This window comes from Bos indicus x Bos taurus, chromosome 17 (assembly GCF_003369695.1).
Source record: "Bos indicus x Bos taurus breed Angus x Brahman F1 hybrid chromosome 17, Bos_hybrid_MaternalHap_v2.0, whole genome shotgun sequence".
Lineage (NCBI taxonomy): Eukaryota > Metazoa > Chordata > Mammalia > Artiodactyla > Bovidae > Bos > Bos indicus x Bos taurus.
In genome coordinates, this window is record NC_040092.1 from 4244889 (window position 1) to 4265351 (window position 20463).

General features: G+C 53.7%; 1 protein-coding gene and 1 long non-coding RNA gene across 15 annotated transcripts; one reads left to right on the forward strand and one right to left on the reverse strand.

Moving 5' to 3' along the window:
• Positions 1-2050: 2050 nt before the first annotated feature.
• On the reverse strand, positions 2051-9830 carry NEFH (neurofilament heavy). 10 transcript variants are annotated; one of them, XM_027566383.1, is made up of 5 exons: positions 8894-9830; positions 6855-7054; positions 5801-5925; positions 4315-4669; positions 2051-3900 (listed from the first exon to the last, which is right to left on the reverse strand). In XM_027566383.1, the coding sequence occupies exons 1-5, from the start codon at positions 9753-9755 to the stop codon at positions 2653-2655; spliced, it is 2790 nt and encodes a 929-aa protein (XP_027422184.1). In that variant the 5' UTR covers positions 9756-9830; the 3' UTR covers positions 2051-2652. The 10 variants fall into 10 exon arrangements, with proteins under 10 accessions (XP_027422184.1, XP_027422176.1, XP_027422183.1 ...); XM_027566375.1 differs by having other exon boundaries at positions 2051-3882; positions 3919-4669; XM_027566382.1 differs by having other exon boundaries at positions 2051-3612; positions 3775-4669.
• A 96-nt stretch (positions 9831-9926) lies between these two features.
• On the forward strand, positions 9927-20255 carry LOC113907341. Of its 5 annotated transcripts, XR_003515166.1 has the most exons (5): positions 9927-10070; positions 11969-12035; positions 13813-13949; positions 14662-14875; positions 15753-16213. It is a non-coding gene; the product is annotated as an uncharacterized LOC113907341 (long non-coding RNA). The 5 variants fall into 5 exon arrangements; XR_003515168.1 differs by lacking the exons at positions 14662-14875; positions 15753-16213 and adding an exon at positions 19959-20255 and having other exon boundaries at positions 9931-10070; XR_003515165.1 differs by lacking the exons at positions 14662-14875; positions 15753-16213 and adding an exon at positions 17516-19270 and having other exon boundaries at positions 9933-10070.
• Positions 20256-20463: the final 208 nt, after the last annotated feature.

Below are 20463 nucleotides of genomic sequence, written 5' to 3' on the forward strand. Positions count from 1 at the left end.
AAACAGTCTCCCTGGGGGAAAATGAAGGATGTTTTTCATCAACACAGCTGTATCTGCAGAGCTAACAGCTAGCCAGCAGGAAGGGCACATCCTCCCAAAGCAGTCGGCTCCTTCCACATTCCACCCGCATCCCCCAGGCCTCTAACGTCTGACAAGCAATTCCATAGCAAATTGACTCTATTGGTTTTTCCTAAGGTTTGTTATCCTCCCAGAGGGAGGGTGATTTTGTTTGGCAGATGGTTAAAGTCGGTCTGGTTGGTGTCTGACCGGTGACTCCCGCCTACAGCACTGGGAGCATGTCCATGTAATTTCTGAGAGTAGATTACAAAAAGATGCTGGCTTCTGTTTCACTTGTTCTCCCTTGCTCTCTCACCTGGTCATTCTGCTGGAAGCCAGCTGCCATGTGGTAAGCTGCTCTGAGGATAAGCCTTCAAAAGGCCAGGAGTGGAAAGAGGCCTCTGGCCACAGCAGAAGAGAGAGGGCATCCTGGTCAGATCCTTCTGCCCTGCCTGTGCCACTTGGGGCTACCATGAGAAGGAGATCATCTAAATACCTCCAGCACCTGGTTTAGGGGTGGCCACGTAACCCGTTCTCACAGAGGATGGCGGCAGGACTGCTGAGTAAGGACAAGCCTGGGTTCTACGGTCAGACAGGCCCAAATTTAAATCCATGCACCACCTCTTCCTGGTTCTGGACTTTGGGCAAGATCTGTTTCTCTAAGCCTCAGATTCCTCGACTGAGAAATGCAAGTTCAATAGCGCTTGCTCCATTGGGCTGTGTTATTAGGCAGTGGACATAAAATGTGTAGTCCAGAGCCCAGTCCTGGGGATGCCCAGTAAGTGGTGACCGAAACTGATGACCTGGATTCTAGTCCGGACAAGTCCCTTCGTGTCTTCTGTAGACATTGGCTGAGGCAATGATTCATGAGAGCCCTTGTAACTCTAATATGTATCATGTTTCCCTATGATGTCAAAGCCACATTATCTATGTAACACATTTTCCCAAAACTTAGTGGCTTAAAACAGCAGAAATCTATCATCCAGGTGCAGTTTAGCTGGGCACTTCTTCCTTAAGGCCTCTCAGAAAGCTACAATCGGTGTCGTCTGGGGCTCAGCAGGGGAGGATCTTTGTCCATGTTCGACAGCATGGTTGTTGGCAGGATTCGGTTTCTTGTTGTTCTGAGGACCCTTGTTCTTCACTGGCTGTTGGCTCTTTCCACTCCTGGCCTTTTGAAGCCTTATCCTCAGAGCAGCTTACCACATGGCAGCTGGCTTCCAGCAGAATGACCAAGTAAGAGAGCAATGGAGAACAAGCAAAACAGAAGCCAGAATCTGTTTGTAATCTACTCTCAGAAATGACATCCCATCACTTTGCCATATTCTAGTTACTAGAAGTTAAGTCATGAGGTCAAACTTTTACACTAAAGACCCCACATAAATCCACATGAGCACTGCAGGTTTCAAAAGCATGTCCAGAGAAGCATGTTGGAGTCCAATTAGGCGACTGTTAACAAATTGTTCCTAATAGTGGTGACTGTAGTCTTCAGTACAGGTGAATTAGCTACATACAGCCCCTCATTCAGAAAGCTCATCCCTCCTTACAAAACAAGGACATATGCAGAGCTCTTAAATAGATGGCTCCGTGTCCCCAGGACCTCACCTGTCCCCAGACTTCAGTGTGCGTTAGAACCAAGTGGGAGTCGGTGACGCCTGCAGTGTCCCAGGCCAACCCCTCAGATTCTAATTCAGAGGTTGGTTGAATGAAGGAGTCTGCATGTTTATAAGGTGCCCAGATGCTTATATAGGTGGTACATGGACCTTGTGGAGAAACCACACACCAGGCCACCTGTTTATAAGATTTCAAAGCACTGAGCACAGTGCCTGGGTTTGTGCCCAGGAAATAGCCTGAGGGCAGCCTCGTAACCAGTCCCGGACGTGCACAAGATTTCCTGTTCCCTCCCAGTCCCGTGCACTCTCAAGTGTAAAATTAAGACCTCCCTTGCCCATCCCCCAGCCCGTCCAGGGGAAAGGAAGAAATGACAACAGTCACATTTCTATTTTATAAGCACTTGGTTTTATTGCACAGAAGCAATTGAAAGTGGATTCCAGTGGAAAAGTGCGCCCTGGCGTGGTACAGTGGTCAGCGCCCAGCCCCACCTGCTGCAGCTCTTCTGGGACAGAGAGCTTTAGGCAAGGACTCGACCACCCCTTTGGAAAATAGAAGGCATTCAGGAATAGGTTAAGACATCTCAAGCATAATGTGTTTCTAACTGCTCATTCATTATTGCGGTCATCTGTCAGTTGCACATACAGGAAATAAATGCACTTATTTGGAGAGGAGGGGGCAGTCTGTATAGTCAAGTGTTTACGTGTGGCATTCGGCATATATCACATTCGGCTACATAAGCTATCATAACATAATTGCCCATCGCCTAGGGAGGGTTTGGGCCATGGGGCTGGGAGTTGGGAGGACCCTCTCTTGCTAATATATTGCTAATAGAAATTCCTGTTTGGTGAAGGAGGGCCTGTTGTCTAAGCAGAGTTTCTTCTTAAAGAAAAGAGAGAAAAAAGTGAAAATTTGTGATACTGATCCTTGAGCTCCCAGACCCCCCTGAGTTTCTTTGGCTGCTCTGAACGATCCCTTCTCCCTACCTTACTTCTCTCCCTTGGTGGCCTTATCTTCTGCGGCCTTCTCTGCAGGTCTGCTGTCTTTCTGGTCTGTGCTGGAGGATTTCTCAGCCTTGGCTTTCCCGGGTGTGGAGGCCTCCTTGCCAGGTTCCTTGGCTTGGGCCTCTGTTTTGGGTTTCTCCTCAGGCTTCTTGGCTTCTGCGGCCTTCCCCTCCTTGGCGTCTTTTTTCTCTGGTGCTGCCGGCGTCTCTTCCTTCTTTGGCTTTTCTGCTGCTTTGCTGGGTTCTTTGGGCTTGGCATCATCTGGTTCCTTCTTGGCCACCTCAGTCTTCTCTTTAGGCTTGGCCTCTTCCTTCCCCTTGGCAGGAGCCTCCTTCTCTGGGGTGGTTGCTTTTTTCTTATCTTCAGCCTCTTCCTTCTTGGCTTCAGCTTTGGGTTCTTTGGGCTTTTCCACAGCAGGCTCCTTCTTCTCCTCGGGCTTTGGAGCCTCCTTCTTGGGCACCTCATCTTTCTTGCTGTCCTTCTTCTCCTCAGCTTTGGGTATGGCTGGAGCTTTCTCTTCCTCTGCCTTCTTTGGGGGCTCTTTGGCTCTCACCTCCTGGGGTTTTTCTTCCTCCTTCACAGGGGACTTGGCCTCCTCCTTCTTTAGGACCTCCTTCCCAGGAGCCTTGGCCTCATCCTTCACAGGAGACTTGGCCTTCTCTGGGGATTTGGCCTCCTCCTTGACAGGGCTTTTGGGCTTCTCTGGGGACTTGGCCTCCTCCTTCACAGGGCTTTTGGGCTTCTCTGGGGACTTGGCCTCCTCCTTCACAGGGCTTTTGGGCTTCTCTGGGGACTTGGCCTTCTCTGGGGACTTGGCCTCCTCCTTCGCAGGAGACTTGGCCTTCTCTGGGGACTTGGCCTCCTCTTTCACAGGAGACTTGGCCTTCTCTGGGGACTTGGCCTCCTCTTTCACAGGAGACTTGGCCTTCTCTGGCGACTTGGCCTCCTCCTTCGCAGGAGACTTGGCCTTCTCTGGGGACTTGGCCTCTACTGGGGACTTGGCCTTCTCTGGGGACTTGGCCTCCTCTTTCACAGGAGACTTGGCCTTCTCTGGCGACTTGGCCTCCTCCTTCACAGGAGACTTGGCCTTCTCTGGGGACTTGGCCTCCTCTTTCACAGGAGACTTGGCCTTCTCTGGGGACTTGGCCTCCTCCTTCACAGGAGACTTGGCCTTCTCTGGGGACTTGGCCTCCTCCTTCACAGGAGACTTGGCCTTCTCTGGCGACTTGGCCTCCACTGGAGACTTGGCCTTCTCTGGGGACTTGGCCTCCTCCTTCACAGGGGACTTGGCTTCCACTGGGGACTTGGCCTTCTCTGGGGACTTGGCCTCTTCCTTCACAGGGGACTTGGCTTTCTCTGGGGACTTGGCCTTCTCTGGGGACTTGGCCTCCTCCTTCTCTGGGGATTTGGCCTCCACTGGGGATTTGACCTTCTCTGGGGACTTGGCCTCTTCCTTCATGGGGGACTTGGCCTTTTCTGGAGACTTGGCCTCCACTGGGGACTTGGCCTTCTCTGGGGATTTGGCTTCTTCCTTCACAGGGGACTTGGCCTTCTCTGGGGACTTGGCCTCCACGGGGGACTTGGCCTTCTCAGGGGACTTCACCTCAGCTGGTGACTTGGCCTCTTCCTTCTGTGGGGACTTGGCCTCCTCCTTCACAGGGGACTTGGCCTTCTCTGGGGACTTGGCCTCGGCTGGTGACTTGGCCTCCTCCTTCTCTGGGGATGCAGCCTCTTCTGCTGGGGGAGACTTTACTGCTTCTCCTTCCTCCTCTTTGGCCTCTTTCTCTTCTTCTTCAGTCACTTCTTCAGTCACTTGGACCTCCTCTGTCTGTTCCTCCACAATCACAGTTTCCTTCTCTGACTTTTCTACCATCTTGATCTTCTCTTCACTTTTGACTTTGATGTGAGTGGACACGGAGGGGATCTTGGGGAGTCCTTCTGGAAGGAGGAAAGGACTCGGGCCAAAGCCAATTCGACATTCTTCACCCTCCAGGAGTTTTCTGCAGAATGGATAATGAAACATGTTACTATTAACTCAAAGTCGATCACTGAGGTAGGGGGCTTCCTGGGTTACTCCGAAGACCCCCTGTGTGTAGTGATACATAGATTGGTGGAAGAAGGGATGTGAATGGTGGGCACTTAGACTGGAGGAGGTCACTAGCAGATCATCCCAAGGACTACCAGAATCTGTACCCCAATGGCATTGCTCTTGTTTTAATTCAACTAAGGCTACCACTTATTAAACTTTTTTCCTCTGAAAAATGGCCCTCAAGAGAGAACGCCTATATTAACAAAATTTACATGTATTGTCCCTCAAAATGTTGTTTAAGAGAAAGGGGGGAGTATGAGCAAGAAATTCCACATTTATAAACCTGGGCTTTAAAGGTATTAGAATGTTCCCATTTGAATTTCAAGGCTCTGTTGTTATATTCTCATCCTTTGAATTTTAGGAATAGAGTAGGGACAGAGTTCTACACTTTCCTACCCACTAGAAGTGTGACCTTATCAGCAAAGCCATTCAAACTCTTCAAGCCTCAGTCTCCTCATTGGTAAAAACAGGGTCATTAAGAGTTTCTACCTCAGAGGGTGGTTTCAATGAAATAATGAATGAAAAGAATCTCTTTAAGAGGTAGAGTCGTAAAGGTCCTTGACAACTCAAGTCCCTCCTTTCTCTCCCAAGACAGGCCTCTGGCTGGCTGAATCTGAGAAGAGGGTGGGGAGCTTTAACCCTCTAAATCACTGTCAGACCCTCTAAGTCACGCTCAAGATATTTGCTTCTCAGAAGACAGAACAATGGTGGCCAGGACTCGGGGGAGGGAGGGGAAGGGATCAGGGAGTTCTTGTTTAATGAGCACCGAATTTCAGTGCGGGAAGACGAAAAGTGTTCTGGAGGTAGATGATAGTGATGACTGGACAGCAATGTAAATAGTTTTAATGCCACTGAACCGTAGGCTTTAAAATGGCTAAACGGTAAATTTTATGCTGTATACATTTCACAATAGTAAGAAAAAAAATTTTTTTTTTTGGTCTCTAAGACAGCAGGCTACCTCACTGCAGATCTTAAAATCCAAGGCTTCTCCTTCTAAGAACACAAGGGCTCCCACCACCCAAAGGCCCCCCGGCCCCCTCACCTGTAAGCAGCGATCTCAATGTCCAGAGCCATCTTGACATTGAGTAGATCCTGGTACTCTCGGAGCTGGGCTGCCATCTCCCACTTGGTGTTCCTCAGCTCTGCATCCAGCTGCTGGATGGCCTCCTGGGGAGGAGAAGTCACACATGCATTGCTGTCAGTCACCATGGAGACCTCGGCACCAGCGAGGCTGGAGTGGGCTCTGCAAACCCAAAGAGGCCCAGGCCAGCCCCACCTTGTGAAAGCTTCGGGACCTCATTCATGGACCCGGAACAAACATCCCACTGTGTGTATAACCTCAGCCTGGGGAGTGTTCTGGAATGGAACGCGCCAGACACTGACCATGGCTACCACAGGTCATTGGGATGATGGGTGAATTTTTACAGATCTTAAGCTTAGAAAGGGCTCAGTGGGAACTTGTCTGCTTTGGCTCCCTGTTGTCTGCCCAGTGCTCCAAAGCACCTGCACAGTAAAGGCTCGGGAGGCAACTGCCGTTGATGGCTGAGACCATGCACAGAAGCACGCTAAGCACGAGCTGAGGCTTCTCCCCGACCCAAGCCCCCGAGCCACTGCTTAAAGGCAACCACCGTGGCTGATCAAAAAGCAGCCTCTTTTTCTACAACAACCACATACTGCTTGTATAATAAGTTCTCTAAAAGAATTTTTAGACACTTTCTTTCAATCATTGTCTTTAGTGGGAGGTATCTGCTGAGGCCTTCCCAGGCTGTCCTCACTCAGACACTGGTTACTGTTTACTGAACACCCACCAGGACCAAGACTCTGCTGTCTCTCACTCATCTCATGAGAAGTTCATCTCTCTCTTTAATCATAGCTCTGCAAAGGAGGCTTTTTTTTTTTTTTAATTGCATTGAGAGAATTCAGTCACAGAGAGAGGCAGATAACTTTCTTAGGGTCACACAGCTAGAAAGACATACAGGTACCCCTGGTATGTCTGACTCTAAGGCCTATGCTCTCCACTCAAAGAGGGACAGTGACTTGTCCAGGGTCACCCAGCAAGGTTAGGTGGTCTGGCTTTCTGCCCCACCCCTGCCCACCTGGTAGGATGCGATGTCAGCCTGGTGACGGTCCTCCAGCTCAGAGCGCTGCCTCTCCAGTGAGTCCTTGGTGCTTTTGAGCGTCTCCAGCTCTGTGGTCCTGGCCTGCAGCTGGCGCCGGTACTCAGATATCTCCTCCTGTGCTGAGCGCATGGCGTCTGTGTTCACCTTGGCTGCCTCGGACAGTCGGTCCAGCCTCACTGTGGGGGAGAGAGGCAGGGCACAGGGTTAGACACAACTGGATTTGGAAGGGGCCACACGCGGGTTAAGGACCTCCTGAGTGCCAGGGGCTATTGTGGATGCTTCACTCATCCTCTCCTGTGTGACAGGCAGATGACACTGCCCAAGGCCAGCAGGCCAGTTTGAGCAGCAGGACTGGGGTTCAAATCTAGTGTGTATCTGGCTCCAAAGATCACACCCTGACTCCCCAAACGCAGGCCTCAGGTCCTGCACAGCAAAGAAGCCCCTATTTCTTCTGGCCCTTCTGGTTCACCTCCCCAACAAAGGCTGGCAGTGCGGGGGGTTATGAAACCTGGCCCATGGAGCTTAACCTCAAGCTTGGGGTTGAACAAATCAATGAGCCTATGACCTTTAGAGGCATTAGGGCTCTGGGAGCCATGGAGCCATAGCAGAGCCCAAATCCCTGTGGAGTCTGAGGCCCGTGTGCCAGCTCCTCTGTCCCTTCCTCCCCCTGGCTGCGCGTTCTCTAGCACAGGAGCCCCTGTGCCCATGACAGCCACACCCTGGCTCCTGTGAGCAACAGGCTGCAGGTTCCCAGAAGGCTTCAGGGGCCAGAGTGGGTCTGGAGATCTAGTGTGAACCTCCTGACTGTGAGCATCCTGAATCCTGAGATAATGATACCCAGGACCTGAGTCTTAGGAGCTGAGGAGGAAGAGTGATCCAGAAGTCCTGGGATGGTCTGCCAGGGTGAAGAGCAAAGTCCAAGAGGGCAGCTTGCTCTGGGAGGAGCTTTGCTGCTGCAGAGATGGGGGAGGGGTGGTTCTGCTACCGCAGAGGAGAGGCAGGAACCAGAAAAGCCATGCACCCAAACCCCAGCTTTTCTGGTTTTCCCTCCTAGTGCTTCCAGAGACTTAGAGACCATCCAAATGCGTGAGGATTCTTACCCACTGTGTATCACAGGCTTCTCTGAAAATCACTGAAGCCTCTGTGCCCTCTCCCAAGAACAATGCAGAAGTTTTAAGGAGCGTGGAACGCCCCAGGGTAAGAAGCCCAGTTGGTCCATTCCCCTTCTAATCCCAAAAGGAATGAAAACCAGAGAGGGCAGAGTGTGGGTCAAAGTCACCCTGCGGGTGTTGGACACAGCTTCAGAGCTGCAGCAGCTGCACCCTAGCTGACTCAGGGTGGCGTGGAGGTGGGGGAGGGAGATAGATTTGGGAGGCTCCCAGCTTTCAGGAAGGGGAGAGAGGACATTCAAGGGCCCCCTGGCCCCTTCAGCCTCACACACCAATTGGTTGTAATGATGGCCTTCCTGGGGAGAGAGAATGTGAGAATGACTCACCCTCTCTGACTGTGGCGGGGAGGGGCCTGATAGGTGTCAGGAGAATGGGGTCCCCTGCAGTGTGCAGAAGAGGGGGATGGGCAGCATTGGACGGGGAAGGGATGTTACTTTGAGGGGCAATGAGGGACCTCCCCGGCCCCAACGACTAGAAGCCGGCGCCGCTTTGGAGCGGAAGAGGGAACCTGTTGGAAGTGGGGCTGACTCACAGTCGAGGGGTTACCCTGACTTGGGAGAAGGAGCAGAGAGGACTGAGAATTGAAGGACAGATACAAGGACCCTGGAGAAGGCCAAAGGAGAACCTAGAGTGGGGAGGAAGAGGCGGGGAGTGCCGCACAAAAGACCCAGAGTAAAACTGTTTTTTAGCTAAGGGACGTGCCCTTTGCTGGGGGAACCTGAGCAACCGCACCATCCAACCAGCCCTCTAGGCCGACTCCACCGACCCCCTAGGTCACACCACCCTGCCTCTCGATGTCCGACCACCAGGGGGCGCCCCTCCTCCCTGCCCCCCGCGCCTGCAAACCTCGGAACCACTCCTCGGACTGAAGCGTGCTCTGCACCGTGTGGCCTTCAAGCTGCGCGCGGATCTCGCGCAGGGCCGACGTCACGTCGCACTTGAGGGCATCGCGCGCCTCGGCCTGCGTCTGCGCGGCGCTGCTGCTCTGGATCTGGCCGAGCAGCTCGCCCACCTCCTCCTGGTGGTGACGCCGCAGGTAGCCGCACTCTTCCTGCAGGGCTTGTGCCTTCTTCTGCAGCTCGACGCGCGCCGCCTCGGCCTCCTGCGCAAAGCGGGCCAGTGCGCGCGTCGCTGCCTCGGCCTCCTCGCGCTGCCGGGCCTCGTCGTCCAGGCGCTGGCGCACGTGCGCGATGTCCTCCAGCAGGTGCTCCTGCTCCAGGCGCAGCTGGCCGCGAGCCGCGCCCAAGCGCAGCACTGCGCCGCGCATCTCGCGCACCTCGCGCTCGTACAGCTCGCCCATGGCTGCGCGGCCCGCCTGCTGCTGCCGCAGCGCCGCCGCCTCGCCCTCCAGGCTGCGGTTATGCGCCTCGAGCTGCCGCACCTTGTCGATGTAGCCCGCGAAGCGGTCGTTCAGCACCTGCAGCTGCTCCTTCTCACTGCGCGCCACCACCACGCAGCCCTCCGGTCCGTTGCTCAGGGTGTCTAGCGAGTCGGTGCTGGAGGTAGTCCCGGCGCCTCGGAAGCGGCTCGGGGAGGCCGACACGGAGCTCACGGAGGTCCGCGCCCATGAGTGGAATCCGCTGGAGGAGCCGGCTGCAGAGCGCGCTCCGCCGGCGCCGCCTTTGCGAGCCAGTGCATAGTGCAAGCTGCCGCCTCCGTGGAGCGGCGCGAAGGCGCCCAGCAGCGCGTCGGCGCCGCTGAAGCTCATCGTGGCCGGAGCGGGTGCGGCCACCGGCGGAGAGGGAGCCCTGAGGCTAGGAGGAGGCGGGCGACACTGCGGCACCTCCGGACCGGCCGGCCCTTTTATAGCAGCCCGGCGGGGTCCAGCCCCTCAGCAGTTCGGGCGGGGGGGGCGGAGCGGGGGAGGAGGGCCCCGCCCTCTCCGCCTCCTCCCCCAGCGGCCTAGGCCGGCCGGCTCCGCCGCAGTGAGAGGGGCGGGGCAGGGGAACCTAGGAGTGAAGGGGAATCGACAACGCAGCGTCAGAGGAGACCCGCGCCCCCACCCCGCCGAGGGCGTCAGACGGTAGAGGACTCCCGGAGTGGACCGCCGGGGACCCCCCGGGTGCGGGTGGCGAGACCCTACTACTATGTTCGGAAAGAGAGAAGGCGTCCGAAATGGGGGAGCGAGGGCAAGGAGACCAGATGGGAATGGGACAGGATGCCCTCGGGATGGGGTGGTGGAAGGCGCAGTAGGATGAGGACCCCGAGTGATAGGGGGCACAGGAATTCCCTGATAGTTAGACCCTCAGGAGAGGGAGCTCAGAGTGTCTGCAGCCGGCCCGGAATAGGGGAGGAGAAAAGTACTCCTGAATGGAGGCATGGTGGGCGCTACAGAGTAGAGATAGAAGACCCTAGCTGCTAGAGAGGCCACCAAGAGAGGATTCAAGAACTCGGCAACCGGTCCGAAAAAGGGGAGGGGGCCTGGAGTTGGGGAGGGGCGGCAAGGCTGCCCTGAATTGGGGGTGTGGGAGACACTGCAGAGGCTAGAGAAGGGAAGCCCGGATTGGGGGTGGGCACAGTGTTCTCCTCAGGATAGGAGGCAGGAGACCCCGAAACCGGCCCCAGCAAGAAGGACCCTCAGTGAAGTGTGCAGAGGGTTCCCTGTAAAGGCGGAGTGTGCAAGGGTCAAAGAACCAAGAGTGGGGGTACTGCAGGGAACGGGGCATGGCGTTGGGACAGCTGGTGTGAGTTGGGTGTGGGGTTTGGGGAGGTGGCAGGGGTGCCAGGAGTCCCTCGGGCCAGGGTCTGCACACCGAGGACAGCCCCACAGTTGCTGGTGAATGACCTTGAACACGTTGCCCCCACCCCCACTCGGTTCGCCCATCGGTACAAAGAACAGACCTTGCTCCAGGTCAGGCTGCAACTTGAGACCCCCAGAGACTTGGGAAGTCTCCAGCATCAGTAGAGGAGAGGAATCCTACTGCCCGTGGACATAGCAGCCACTTCCCCACAACTCAGAAGTCCTTTCTTCCTCTCCCCTCTCCATCTCCTCGGCTTCAACTTGTCGTTTCTCCCCACACCCACAAGAGACAAGTGGGTGTCATGACTGGGCTCCCTTCTCACACCCGGAGAAGCGGTGAGAAGCTTTCAGGGTATCAGAGCTGCTCACCCCCACAAGCCTTAATTCAGGTAGAAAAGAGGGCCTTTGTATTTGGGGGACCTGCACTGCTGTTGATAGTTAGCTTTGTCTTGGGTTTGACTCCAGTCAAGAGCCTTGGGAGTGGGGGTGGTGCTGCAGCTGATGCTTCAGCACCAAGGACAGGGCCTACTCTTTGTTGGGGAGAAAGGGGTTAATTAACCTCTGCCTTCCCCTTGAGGGATGGGAGGGAGGAATTCTATCTCACTGTTGTCTGATCCCTATGCTATGCAGATGGGGGACTGAGGAGGGGTGGATGGGTAATCCAGTGGGGTCACCCTGGCAGCCAGAGACCCAGCCCCTTGACCTTCTATTGGGGGTCCAGTTCCTCCATTCTGTGACTGTCTCCCACATACACACCTGTCTTGTCCTTCCATTGGAGCTGAAGGGACCTAGATGTCAGGTGTGGTGAGGCAGGGAGCCTTGAGACCCCCTAGGGAGTCACTGAAGACTTCCATCCCAGACCTGAGCCTCCCTCAGGCAGTTAATTCAACCTGCACTACATTTCCAGTCTGCATGGTTTTCCTTCTGTAGGCTCCCCAGGATGGGGACAGACAAATACCCTAGGGAAGACCTCTATCTGTCCTTTTCTCTCTGCACTCCACCTCACTCCCAGACCCCTGGTTCTAAGCAGGCCCTCAGAGATGGGGATGTGATTGTACTGTCCCTTTAACCAGGTTTTACTGGGAGGAGAGTGCACTGGGGAGGAGGAGGGAGGGGGAAGGGAGTTTCTGGTTTTGCATGAAGAAGCAGAACATGATGAAGCATTTTTCCCCTGTTTAAAGGTCCAGCCATGCTCCAGTTTGCAGGGGGCAGAAGGGCAGGTGTGCAGTTGGTGCTGGGAGGATGGAGGTGAGTGTCTGGCCTGAGGCTTCTAAGAATGGCATTTGGGGGGCTTGCAGAGGGCTCCCCATTGACTTGTCATTCTGCTTGGAATCTTGCCATTAGCTCTGTTCCTTTGGGTCTTTTCAGTCATCTGCATAATGCAGATGCATCCTCTGGGTGTGGGGAGGCTGACAGGCAGCTGACAGCAAAGCGGAGTGGCAGCAGGGGCTGGGTAAAAGAGAGGAGGGGGCCAAGATGGATTCTGTCAAGGCTGGGCGCCCACAACCATGGGATTCTAAGCAAGAAGTCCCTAATGTGATTCATGTGGCTGGAAAATGACATGAGGGTGGGAATCCTGAGGCCAGTCCCCTCAAAGGGCCCTTCAGGCTCACCTCCTGGAAGTCATTCCCTTTTACCCCAACATGTAGTCAGTTATCCCCTCCATGGTCCCCAGTGCTAATCCACCACATCACACTTACCACCCTGAGTTGTCATTGGGTGAATGAATGGATGGATGAACAAATTCCAGCCGTTCCTCACCCAAACTTGTGGTCTAAAGGGGACTAAAAATGATTCTGCCCTGAGTCCTTGAGTCTCAAATCCCTTTGATCTTGCTGCCCCAGTTTTTACCATTTGAAACTGAGTAGAACAACAGTGTCATGTATCCATTCATTCATCCATTCTTCACATGTTTACTGAGTGCCTGCTATGTGATAGATGTACAAAAAACACTGAGGTTCGGAACCCCAGAAACTTCTAAAATTGTCTCCCCGGGACAAGGATTCTCAAGTCGTTCCCAAATCCCAGTGCAGCATTTCTCAGGGCAACTTCTTGAGGATTATGATAAGCATTCCTCCAAAAAGGAGGAGAAACAGGAGTTTGACAGCTGAAGGAAGTTATCAGGACTCTTGGTGCAGCTCTTAGAGCCTGGACATGGTGATGAGCATTAGGAATCTCCCAGAGGTGCCAAGTTCCCCAAAACTTATTTGACCACAGTGGCTTCTGACCCCCCAAGTGTCACCCAAAGTGGCCCAGACTGCAGAACCCACTCAGGCATGGGCTTCAGGCCCTGTTCCCTCTGGGCTCTCCTTCAGGGTTAGTGCTCTTCAGGAACAGGGCTGCAGAGTGAAGGGTGAGGGTGGAACACAGTTTTCAGTGAACACTGGCCAAGCATTGCTGCCACTCCATTCATTCAGTGTCTAACAGGGTTAGACCCTGTGGTAAGCCCTGGGGACTCTGAAGTATGATACCCCAGTGAGGGGAAATACCCCCATGTGTACAGCAGACAGAACTCAGCCACCACTTTCTCCTTGGTACCTCCTCAAACATGGCAAGAATCACTAGTCAAGGATCCTTGTCCCTTTTATAGATGAGTAAACAAAGGCCAGAGTAAGGAGATGACTTGCCCAAGTTGACCCAGTGACAGGGTCTCAAATCATCCAACCTTAAGCTAGTGCTGTATACAGAAGGTGAAAACCCATTTCTCTGGCACTGAGGGGCCCAGATGACCTGAGGTTGGAGGAATGAGAGGCCCCCAGAGAGGGAACAAGCGGCTGGCTGGAACTGGAGTCTGGCCACTGACAGGTCATCCAACTGAGAGTCCCTGTGACCTGTGACCCAGTGTCAGTACATCCTTTACGTGGGGCTCACTCCCAGCCCTGGCATCCCACAGCACTGTGTCACCTCGCTGTGACCTCTGTTTGGGATGTATTTGCTAAGCTCATTCTCTTCCTACTTTATGTCTCTCCATAGAACTTGACCTTTTCTAACATGGACAGTTGTACTATCTTATCTCCTCCCATAGAGTGTAAGCTTCATAAAATCAAGGACTTTTGCCTGTCTTATTCAGTGGTGCTTTCCTCAGCCCTTGGAACAGTGGTTGGCATACAGCAGAGCTGAACAAATAGTCGAATGGCTGAGCAAGTCCTCTTTGAGAAGCTGGTGAGTACCCGGGCATTTCAGCACCAGGCATCTGGACAACTCCCGGCTGGCTGAGCCCTTGGAGGGCGGCCACTGCCGGCTAAGAGCCTTCCAGCCAGCCTGAGCTGTGCGAGGTCACCTTCGCTAGGGCTCAGACCCTGCCTACTACATTGCTTGCAAACTCTCCTCAGTAATACCTTTTTCTTTTTTAATTCAGCAGTTATTTTTGTGTGTCTGTGAAGCGCAGAGTATTTCTCTTTCTCCTTGTCTCTCTTTGGCGTTCATCATGCCTCATATACTCTCCTTCTCTTCCTCTCTCTGTTCCTTGTCCTTCTATCACACCCTTCCATCTCTCCTCCACCCCCAGTTTCTCTGTCCTCCTTTCCTTCCTCCCCTCTTCCTCCCCCCTGCTCCTTAGAGGTGTCCTATTTTTGCAGGCCTTGACTTATAGTAAAGGGGAGGCGGCCTCCCTCCCCCTACTCCCTTTATGAAGCAGACAGCAAAAAACTGAACTACACGCAGTTTTGCATAAGCCTCCCCCTCCTAGTATCCTCTCGTGGTTGTAACCACAGGGGACTGACCCAAAACTGATGAAAGCCTGCAGCAGGTCTGCTTGCCTGCCCACCCGTCTGCCACCCTGGGAAGACAGTGGGTAGGAGGCTGAATTCTGCCGAAAAGGTCAGGAGCTGGTGGGTGGATTTACAGATCCGCCCCATCTCCCCCACTCTTACAGTTCTCTTTGCGAGCAATTACAGATGAATGATTCTCCGGCGGTGGTTCCTGAGCCTGAGAGTGAGATGGTTCATTGGTCTTTCCTAAGGGACCAGTTCTAGCAATTGGGTGAGGCTTGTGGACTCACACATGCTCTAGGACTGTTATATTCTTGTTACCCAGTGCAAGAGGCTAAGCAACAAGAGGACTCAAGGCTCTGCTAAGAAGAGGAAGAGGTACCTTTGTTTTCACACCTGGCCTCTCTCATTCTAGCAACTGTATGAGATTAAATACTCTGACTATTCCCATTTCGTGGTTTGGGAAATGGAGGCTCAGAGGAGGTCGGGTAACTTGCCCCAGGTCACAGGTAGTAAATGGCAGAGCTGGGATTCAAACCCAGGTCTGCTGGTCTCTATAGCATTTACGCTCAACTGTAAGGCTGTGCTACCACCTTTCATGTTCATGGGAAGGCCCAGCTGGGTCCCCATAGGACCACTGCTTTAGAACTGGACCCAGCCCTTTCCTGGTCCTGTCACACTGTCTGGAGCTTTGCTCCGGGAGTTCCCTCCAGCATCTGGTGGAAGCTAGGGAGGTGGAGAACCAGCATTGTCTTGGGGAAGGTGGCATCCCAGGCCACCTTACAGTCAGGAAGTTGAAATGACGGCTGATGGCTCTCTGGATGGCCTAGCCTGAGGCAACAGATAAATAGACGGTAGCCATGGAACCATGCTTGATGTTCACAGGTAGATCTTGGGTCATCAAGGAAACGATTCTGGCAACCTCTGTGTGGTGTTCCCTGTGCAGGCCACCTAAGTATGTGGTGTCTGCAGCAGTCGCCCTAGGTCTGCAGGGCCCTTTCCCAATACGGGCTAGGCTGTCTAGGTCAGAGAGAGAAAGTGGCCTGCCAAGGTTGCAGAGCTCACAGCAGGGCCTGCTGCACTTCTCAAGATGCGCAGTCACTTTCAGAAGAATATATTTAAGTGATGCTTCCTCTCTTTATCCTGGCTGTCCATAGTACATTTGAGAAAGATTCTATACCAATCAGTTTAAAGTGGGGTATTGAGGCTTGGGGGAAGAACTATCAGTTGGATAAAAGTTCATTTCTGTTGGCAGGTAAATGCAGCATTACTGGGCATTAAAAGAGGCCCTGGCAAACGAGCTCAGAGGATGTGAAGTTTGCTTCTCTGAGGGGCAGCCACATCCTAGCCCCTGTCCCTCTAAGGTCAGGCGGCATGAGGACTCATAGGGCCTGGAAGCAGCCTGGCGCCAACCAGAAACAAATGCCAGCAGAGGGGAGACGTGCCAGGAAAGTTTCTGAAACCTCTTCCCCGGCCCTGAGCCAGGCGCCTGCCCTGGACAGAAGACTGTGGGAGCCCAGAGCAGACCTGGGTCGGGGACTCAGTCACACGTGCAGGAAAAAACTCCGCTGGGCACCTGAACTGCCTTCTGGCTTCCGGGGAGGTTAGCAGTGAAGGAAGAAAGAGACAAAGCTGACCTTGAGGTCTTTACGGTCTTGGAGGGAGTTAGTGGAGAAAATGTGCTTTTCATTAAAATTTTAAAAAATCGTGCCTCAATGCTGGTCACCAAAGTGAATCTCTGTGCCCTCCCAGATCCTCTGAGTCAGAATCTCTTGTGGAGGGGCCTGGGGATGTACATCTGAGCCAGTGTCCCTACAGCAGAACAGCCTGTATTGATCTGGCCTTGACCAACCTTCTAAGTCCGCTGATTAAGCCCCTGCTGTTAAGTCTTTTGCATACGTTTTCTCATTTAGGCATCACATCCACTCCAAAAAGCTTTGGTGAGGAAATTGAGGCCTGGAAAGGTTAAATCACTTGCCAAGCACAAAACTTGGCTCTAGAACACAGCCACCCGGCCCCACCCCTGTGTTTGCTCAGGACAGCCCTCTCTCCCAGAATCTCTTCTGCTTCCGACCCACCTCTGAGAAATTCTTGATTCTGCAATATTTTCTTGTACCCGTACCCAGAGCTTCTTGTCTGAAATCCTTTTCCCCTGCCCCCATTTTCACATAACTTCTCTTTATCCTTCACCTTCAAGGAGCCTTCCCTAACCCCCAAGGTGTGGGCTCTTACGACCCCCTGACTTGCCCTTGTTCTAGCCTAACCCTGTATTCTAAAGGGCTGTTTGTCACCTAACTCAACTTTGGGCAAGGGCAAGAGGCATCTCTTACTTAATGTTGCTCCCTAGGACCTGGTACCAGAATGTTAGCTCAGTGAAGTTTGTGGAAAGAGTAAATGTCCGTGGTGACTCCCTATAGGCCCTTGTCCACCCTATCCATCTGTAAGTAGAAGCTGTCTTGGACTGCATTTCACAACTCAGAGTTCAAGGAAGCAGGGCTAAAGGGCCTTAGGGGCCATCAGTTACACAGATGAGAGAACTGAAGCCCACGTGGTCAGTGGCAGGTCTGACCCTCAGCCAGTGGTTTCAGTACATCTGGCACCTGCCTTGTCTCTGGCTCCGCAGCTGAAGGGGAAGCAGGAACTGACATGCGGACTTTATTTCCTGTCTTGGGGGGAGCCCTTCGCCCATTATCACAATCATTACCTTTTACTAGGTGCTTACAAGGTGCCAGGCTCTTTATTTTTTTGATTTGATCTTATTTATTTGGCTGAGCCAGGTCTTAGTTGCAGCATATGGGATCTAGTTCCCTGACCAGGGATCGAACCCTGGTCCCTTGCATTGGAACTCGGAGTCTCAGCCACTGGACCACCAAGGAGGTCCCCCAGGCCCTTCCTATGTGTCTTACCCACAGTTTTCAATTCTCACAATTTATACAGGGATGGAAAGTGCAATGACCCCTAATTACAGATGAACAAACTGAGGCAAATAGCATGCATATCTATCAATGTGTCTTCCAGTTCCTCTCACAAACTTATTCGGGTCCCACTGGCGTCTCACAAGCTTGTCATCAAGCCTATTTTCCAGAGGAAGAAACCGGGGCTCCAAGGTTGCAGAACCTGTTTCTGCGCCTCCTAATGCGTTGGCCGGCTCTCCGGCTTGACGGGCTCTCACTGGCAACAGCGCCCTCTACAGGCGGAGGCGGAGACGCCGGCATTACGGTCAGCCCCGCCCCTCGGCACCGGAAATGCCCGAGCTTTCCCTCCGGCTTCCGAAGATTGTCGAGCGCTCCTCCGAGCGCTCGGGCTCGGAAATGCGGACAGCGAGCGCTACCTACAGCTGGAACCCAGCTTTCCGGCAGCCCTGGTCGCCACAGCTCCGGGTCAGAGGCATCCCTGGAGACTGCAGAAAGGTGGCAGCGACCTCGGTTGCCATCGCTTCCTTCGTCGTAACGGCAGGGCAGACGCCGAGATGCCACCGGGAGGACTGACCACACAGCCTTGAACCGAGGAGGCGGAACTCTGGGATGGGCGCTCTTCCTCGGGGACGGGGGCTCCTGGGGAAGGGGACCGTCCCTGGGCTACCGTGCCACAAGCGAGGACACCTGTGCATCAAACCCTGAACCTGAGACCGGGCGTCTGTGAGACTGTGGACAGCAACCTTCCTTTCCCAGACCTCAGTTTCTGCACCTGAAAGGGGGGCTCCTCCAGGACACTTCCACTTGCAAAAACCGGAATTCTGTCCAGCATTTTCAGAATCCCCGCCTCCAGGCAGGCGCCGAGAAAGCAGAGCCGCGTCCTTGTGCCTCCAGACAATCAACGATAACTAACGGTTCAGAATCCACCCCGAAGTCAGACCAACCCAAGAATGCCTACAGTCCCTCTGGGGCATCTCGGACAAGTGACCTCTGCTTTCTGGGGCTCAGTTTCCACATCTGTAGAATGGTGTGCAACAGGACCAGCTTCTTTTGAGGTTTGGTGGGAAAACATATGCAAAAGCCTAACACTATTTCTGGCTTAGAAAACCCTTAATAAGCACAACTGTGACCGGTTGTCACAGTTCTGGGCCCTGGGAGGGTTCCTGAGCCTTGGACCCTGCCCGTCTTCTGCCCTCTGTGACCAAGATGGTGTTAGGGGCAGGGGAAGAGCGGCAGATGTGGGGTGCACGCAGTCCCTGCCCCGGAGGCAGGAGGCACAGGGCTCCGAGATCGCCTTGCCTTGCTGCGATGGCACTCCTAACACTGGGCCAGGCGCCCTGCAGCCTGGGATGGGACGGACATGCAACGTGGCCATGAAAGTGGTGAGAGTGGTGCTCAGATCCACTGAGCACTTCATTTAGGCCTGGCTTTGCATGAAGCCTATCACATGTATTATATCCATCCCCCCAAAGTCCTGTCTAGTAGGTCTGTTCCTGCCATCCCATTTTCTGATGAGACATTTGAAGCCCAGAGTCACAAACTAGTAACCAGTCCGAGGTCACCCAGCTACCAAGTGACTGAAGCAGCAGTCCACAGTCTTACCCACTGTTCTGTGCCCAGAAACATTTGGCGTGGAAGGCAGGTGGCAGAGGGGAAATGACAAGGGCCCACCAGTGGTAGTAATATACACTACAGATGGAGCCCTTAGTGAGTGTTGGGTGCTGGCCTAAGGGCCAGCATCATTTATATTCCTGAGAGTGAGCCTATACTATAGGTTCTGTTATTACTACTTTTGGAGAAGGCAATGGCACCCCACTCCAGTACTCTTGCCTGGAAAATCCCATGGACGGAGGAGCCTGGTGGGCTGCAGTCCACGGGGTCACTAAGAGTCGGACACAACTGAGCGACTTCACTTTCACTTTTCACTTTCATGCGTTGGAGAAGGAAATGGCAACCCACTCCAGTGTTCCTGCCTGGAGAATCCCAGGGATAGGGGAGCCTGGTGGGCTGCCGTCTATGGGGTCGCACAGAGTCGGACACGACTGAAGCGACTTAGCAGCAGCAGCCGCACTGCCACTTCATCAGTGAAAGGTTATCTCATCTGTATGGTCACACTGCTAGCACAAAACTCGGTCTCTGGGGACCATCGGGGGAGCACTTTGCCTTAGGAAGACCCCGATGTTCTCTGATTCTCAGTTTCCTCTTTTGTAAAATGAGAGGCTTGCACCGGAAGGCCCTGAGTGTGACTTCCTGAGCTTTCATTGTTTGATCTTAGGGAGCATTGACATGATGTCCCGAGTCCCGGATTTCTTCCTAATTATCTGTGACTTGGGGATGCCTGGGCTGAGACCATTGCACCTCTGGGCCTCAGTTTCCGCTTTCATAAAATGTGGAGACTAGACAATCCCACTGACCAGGGCACCTTCCAGCTTTAATATTTTATGAGTGCAAATGAAGAGACAAGCTGAAGTTCAGCAAACTCTGCATTCTCTGAGAAATTCTAATAAATGTGAATCTGCCACGTCACTCAGAACATTCGTTCCTAGGGCTGGGCTTCCAAGGACAGACACCTGCACAGCTGAAGGCGAGCCGCCACCTCCAGACAATCACCAGTAACTAATGGTTCAGGATCCACCACCCCTGAAGTCAGACCAACCCAAGAATGAATGCCTACACTCCCTCTGGGGCATCTTGAACAAGTGACCTCTGCTTCCTGGGGCTCAGTTCCCACATCTGTAGAATGGTGTGTAACAGGACCAGCTTCATTTGAGCTTTGGTGGAAAAACATGTGCAAAAAGCCTAACACTATTAGAAAACCCTTAATAAACACAACTGTGACCAGGTGTGTGCAGCGCCGTTCTGGGCACTGGGTGGGTTCCTGAGCCCTGGACCCTGCCCATCCCCGGCCCTCTGTGACCAAGATGGTGTTAGGGGTGGGGGAAGAGAGGCAGGGTCCCACTGAGTCAACCGGGGACCCGGATGTGGGGTGCAGGCAGTCCCTGCCATGGAGGCTGTGGGCGCAGGCTGCCAGGGCTGATGGCGGCTGAAGAA

Excerpts from the sequence above, each read along its gene's own strand:
- NEFH (XM_027566373.1), bottom strand. The coding sequence starts at position 9,755 with ATGAGCTTCAGCGGCGCCGACGCGCTGCTGGGCGCCTTCGCGCCGCTC. Across the intron at positions 7,055-8,893 it reads GTCCGAGGAGTGGTTCCGAG|TGAGGCTGGACCGACTGTCC; the intron begins GTTTGCAGGCGC and ends TCTCCCCCACAG. Across the intron at positions 5,926-6,854 it reads CTGACATCGCATCCTACCAG|GAGGCCATCCAGCAGCTGGA; the intron begins GTGGGCAGGGGT and ends TCTCCTCCCCAG.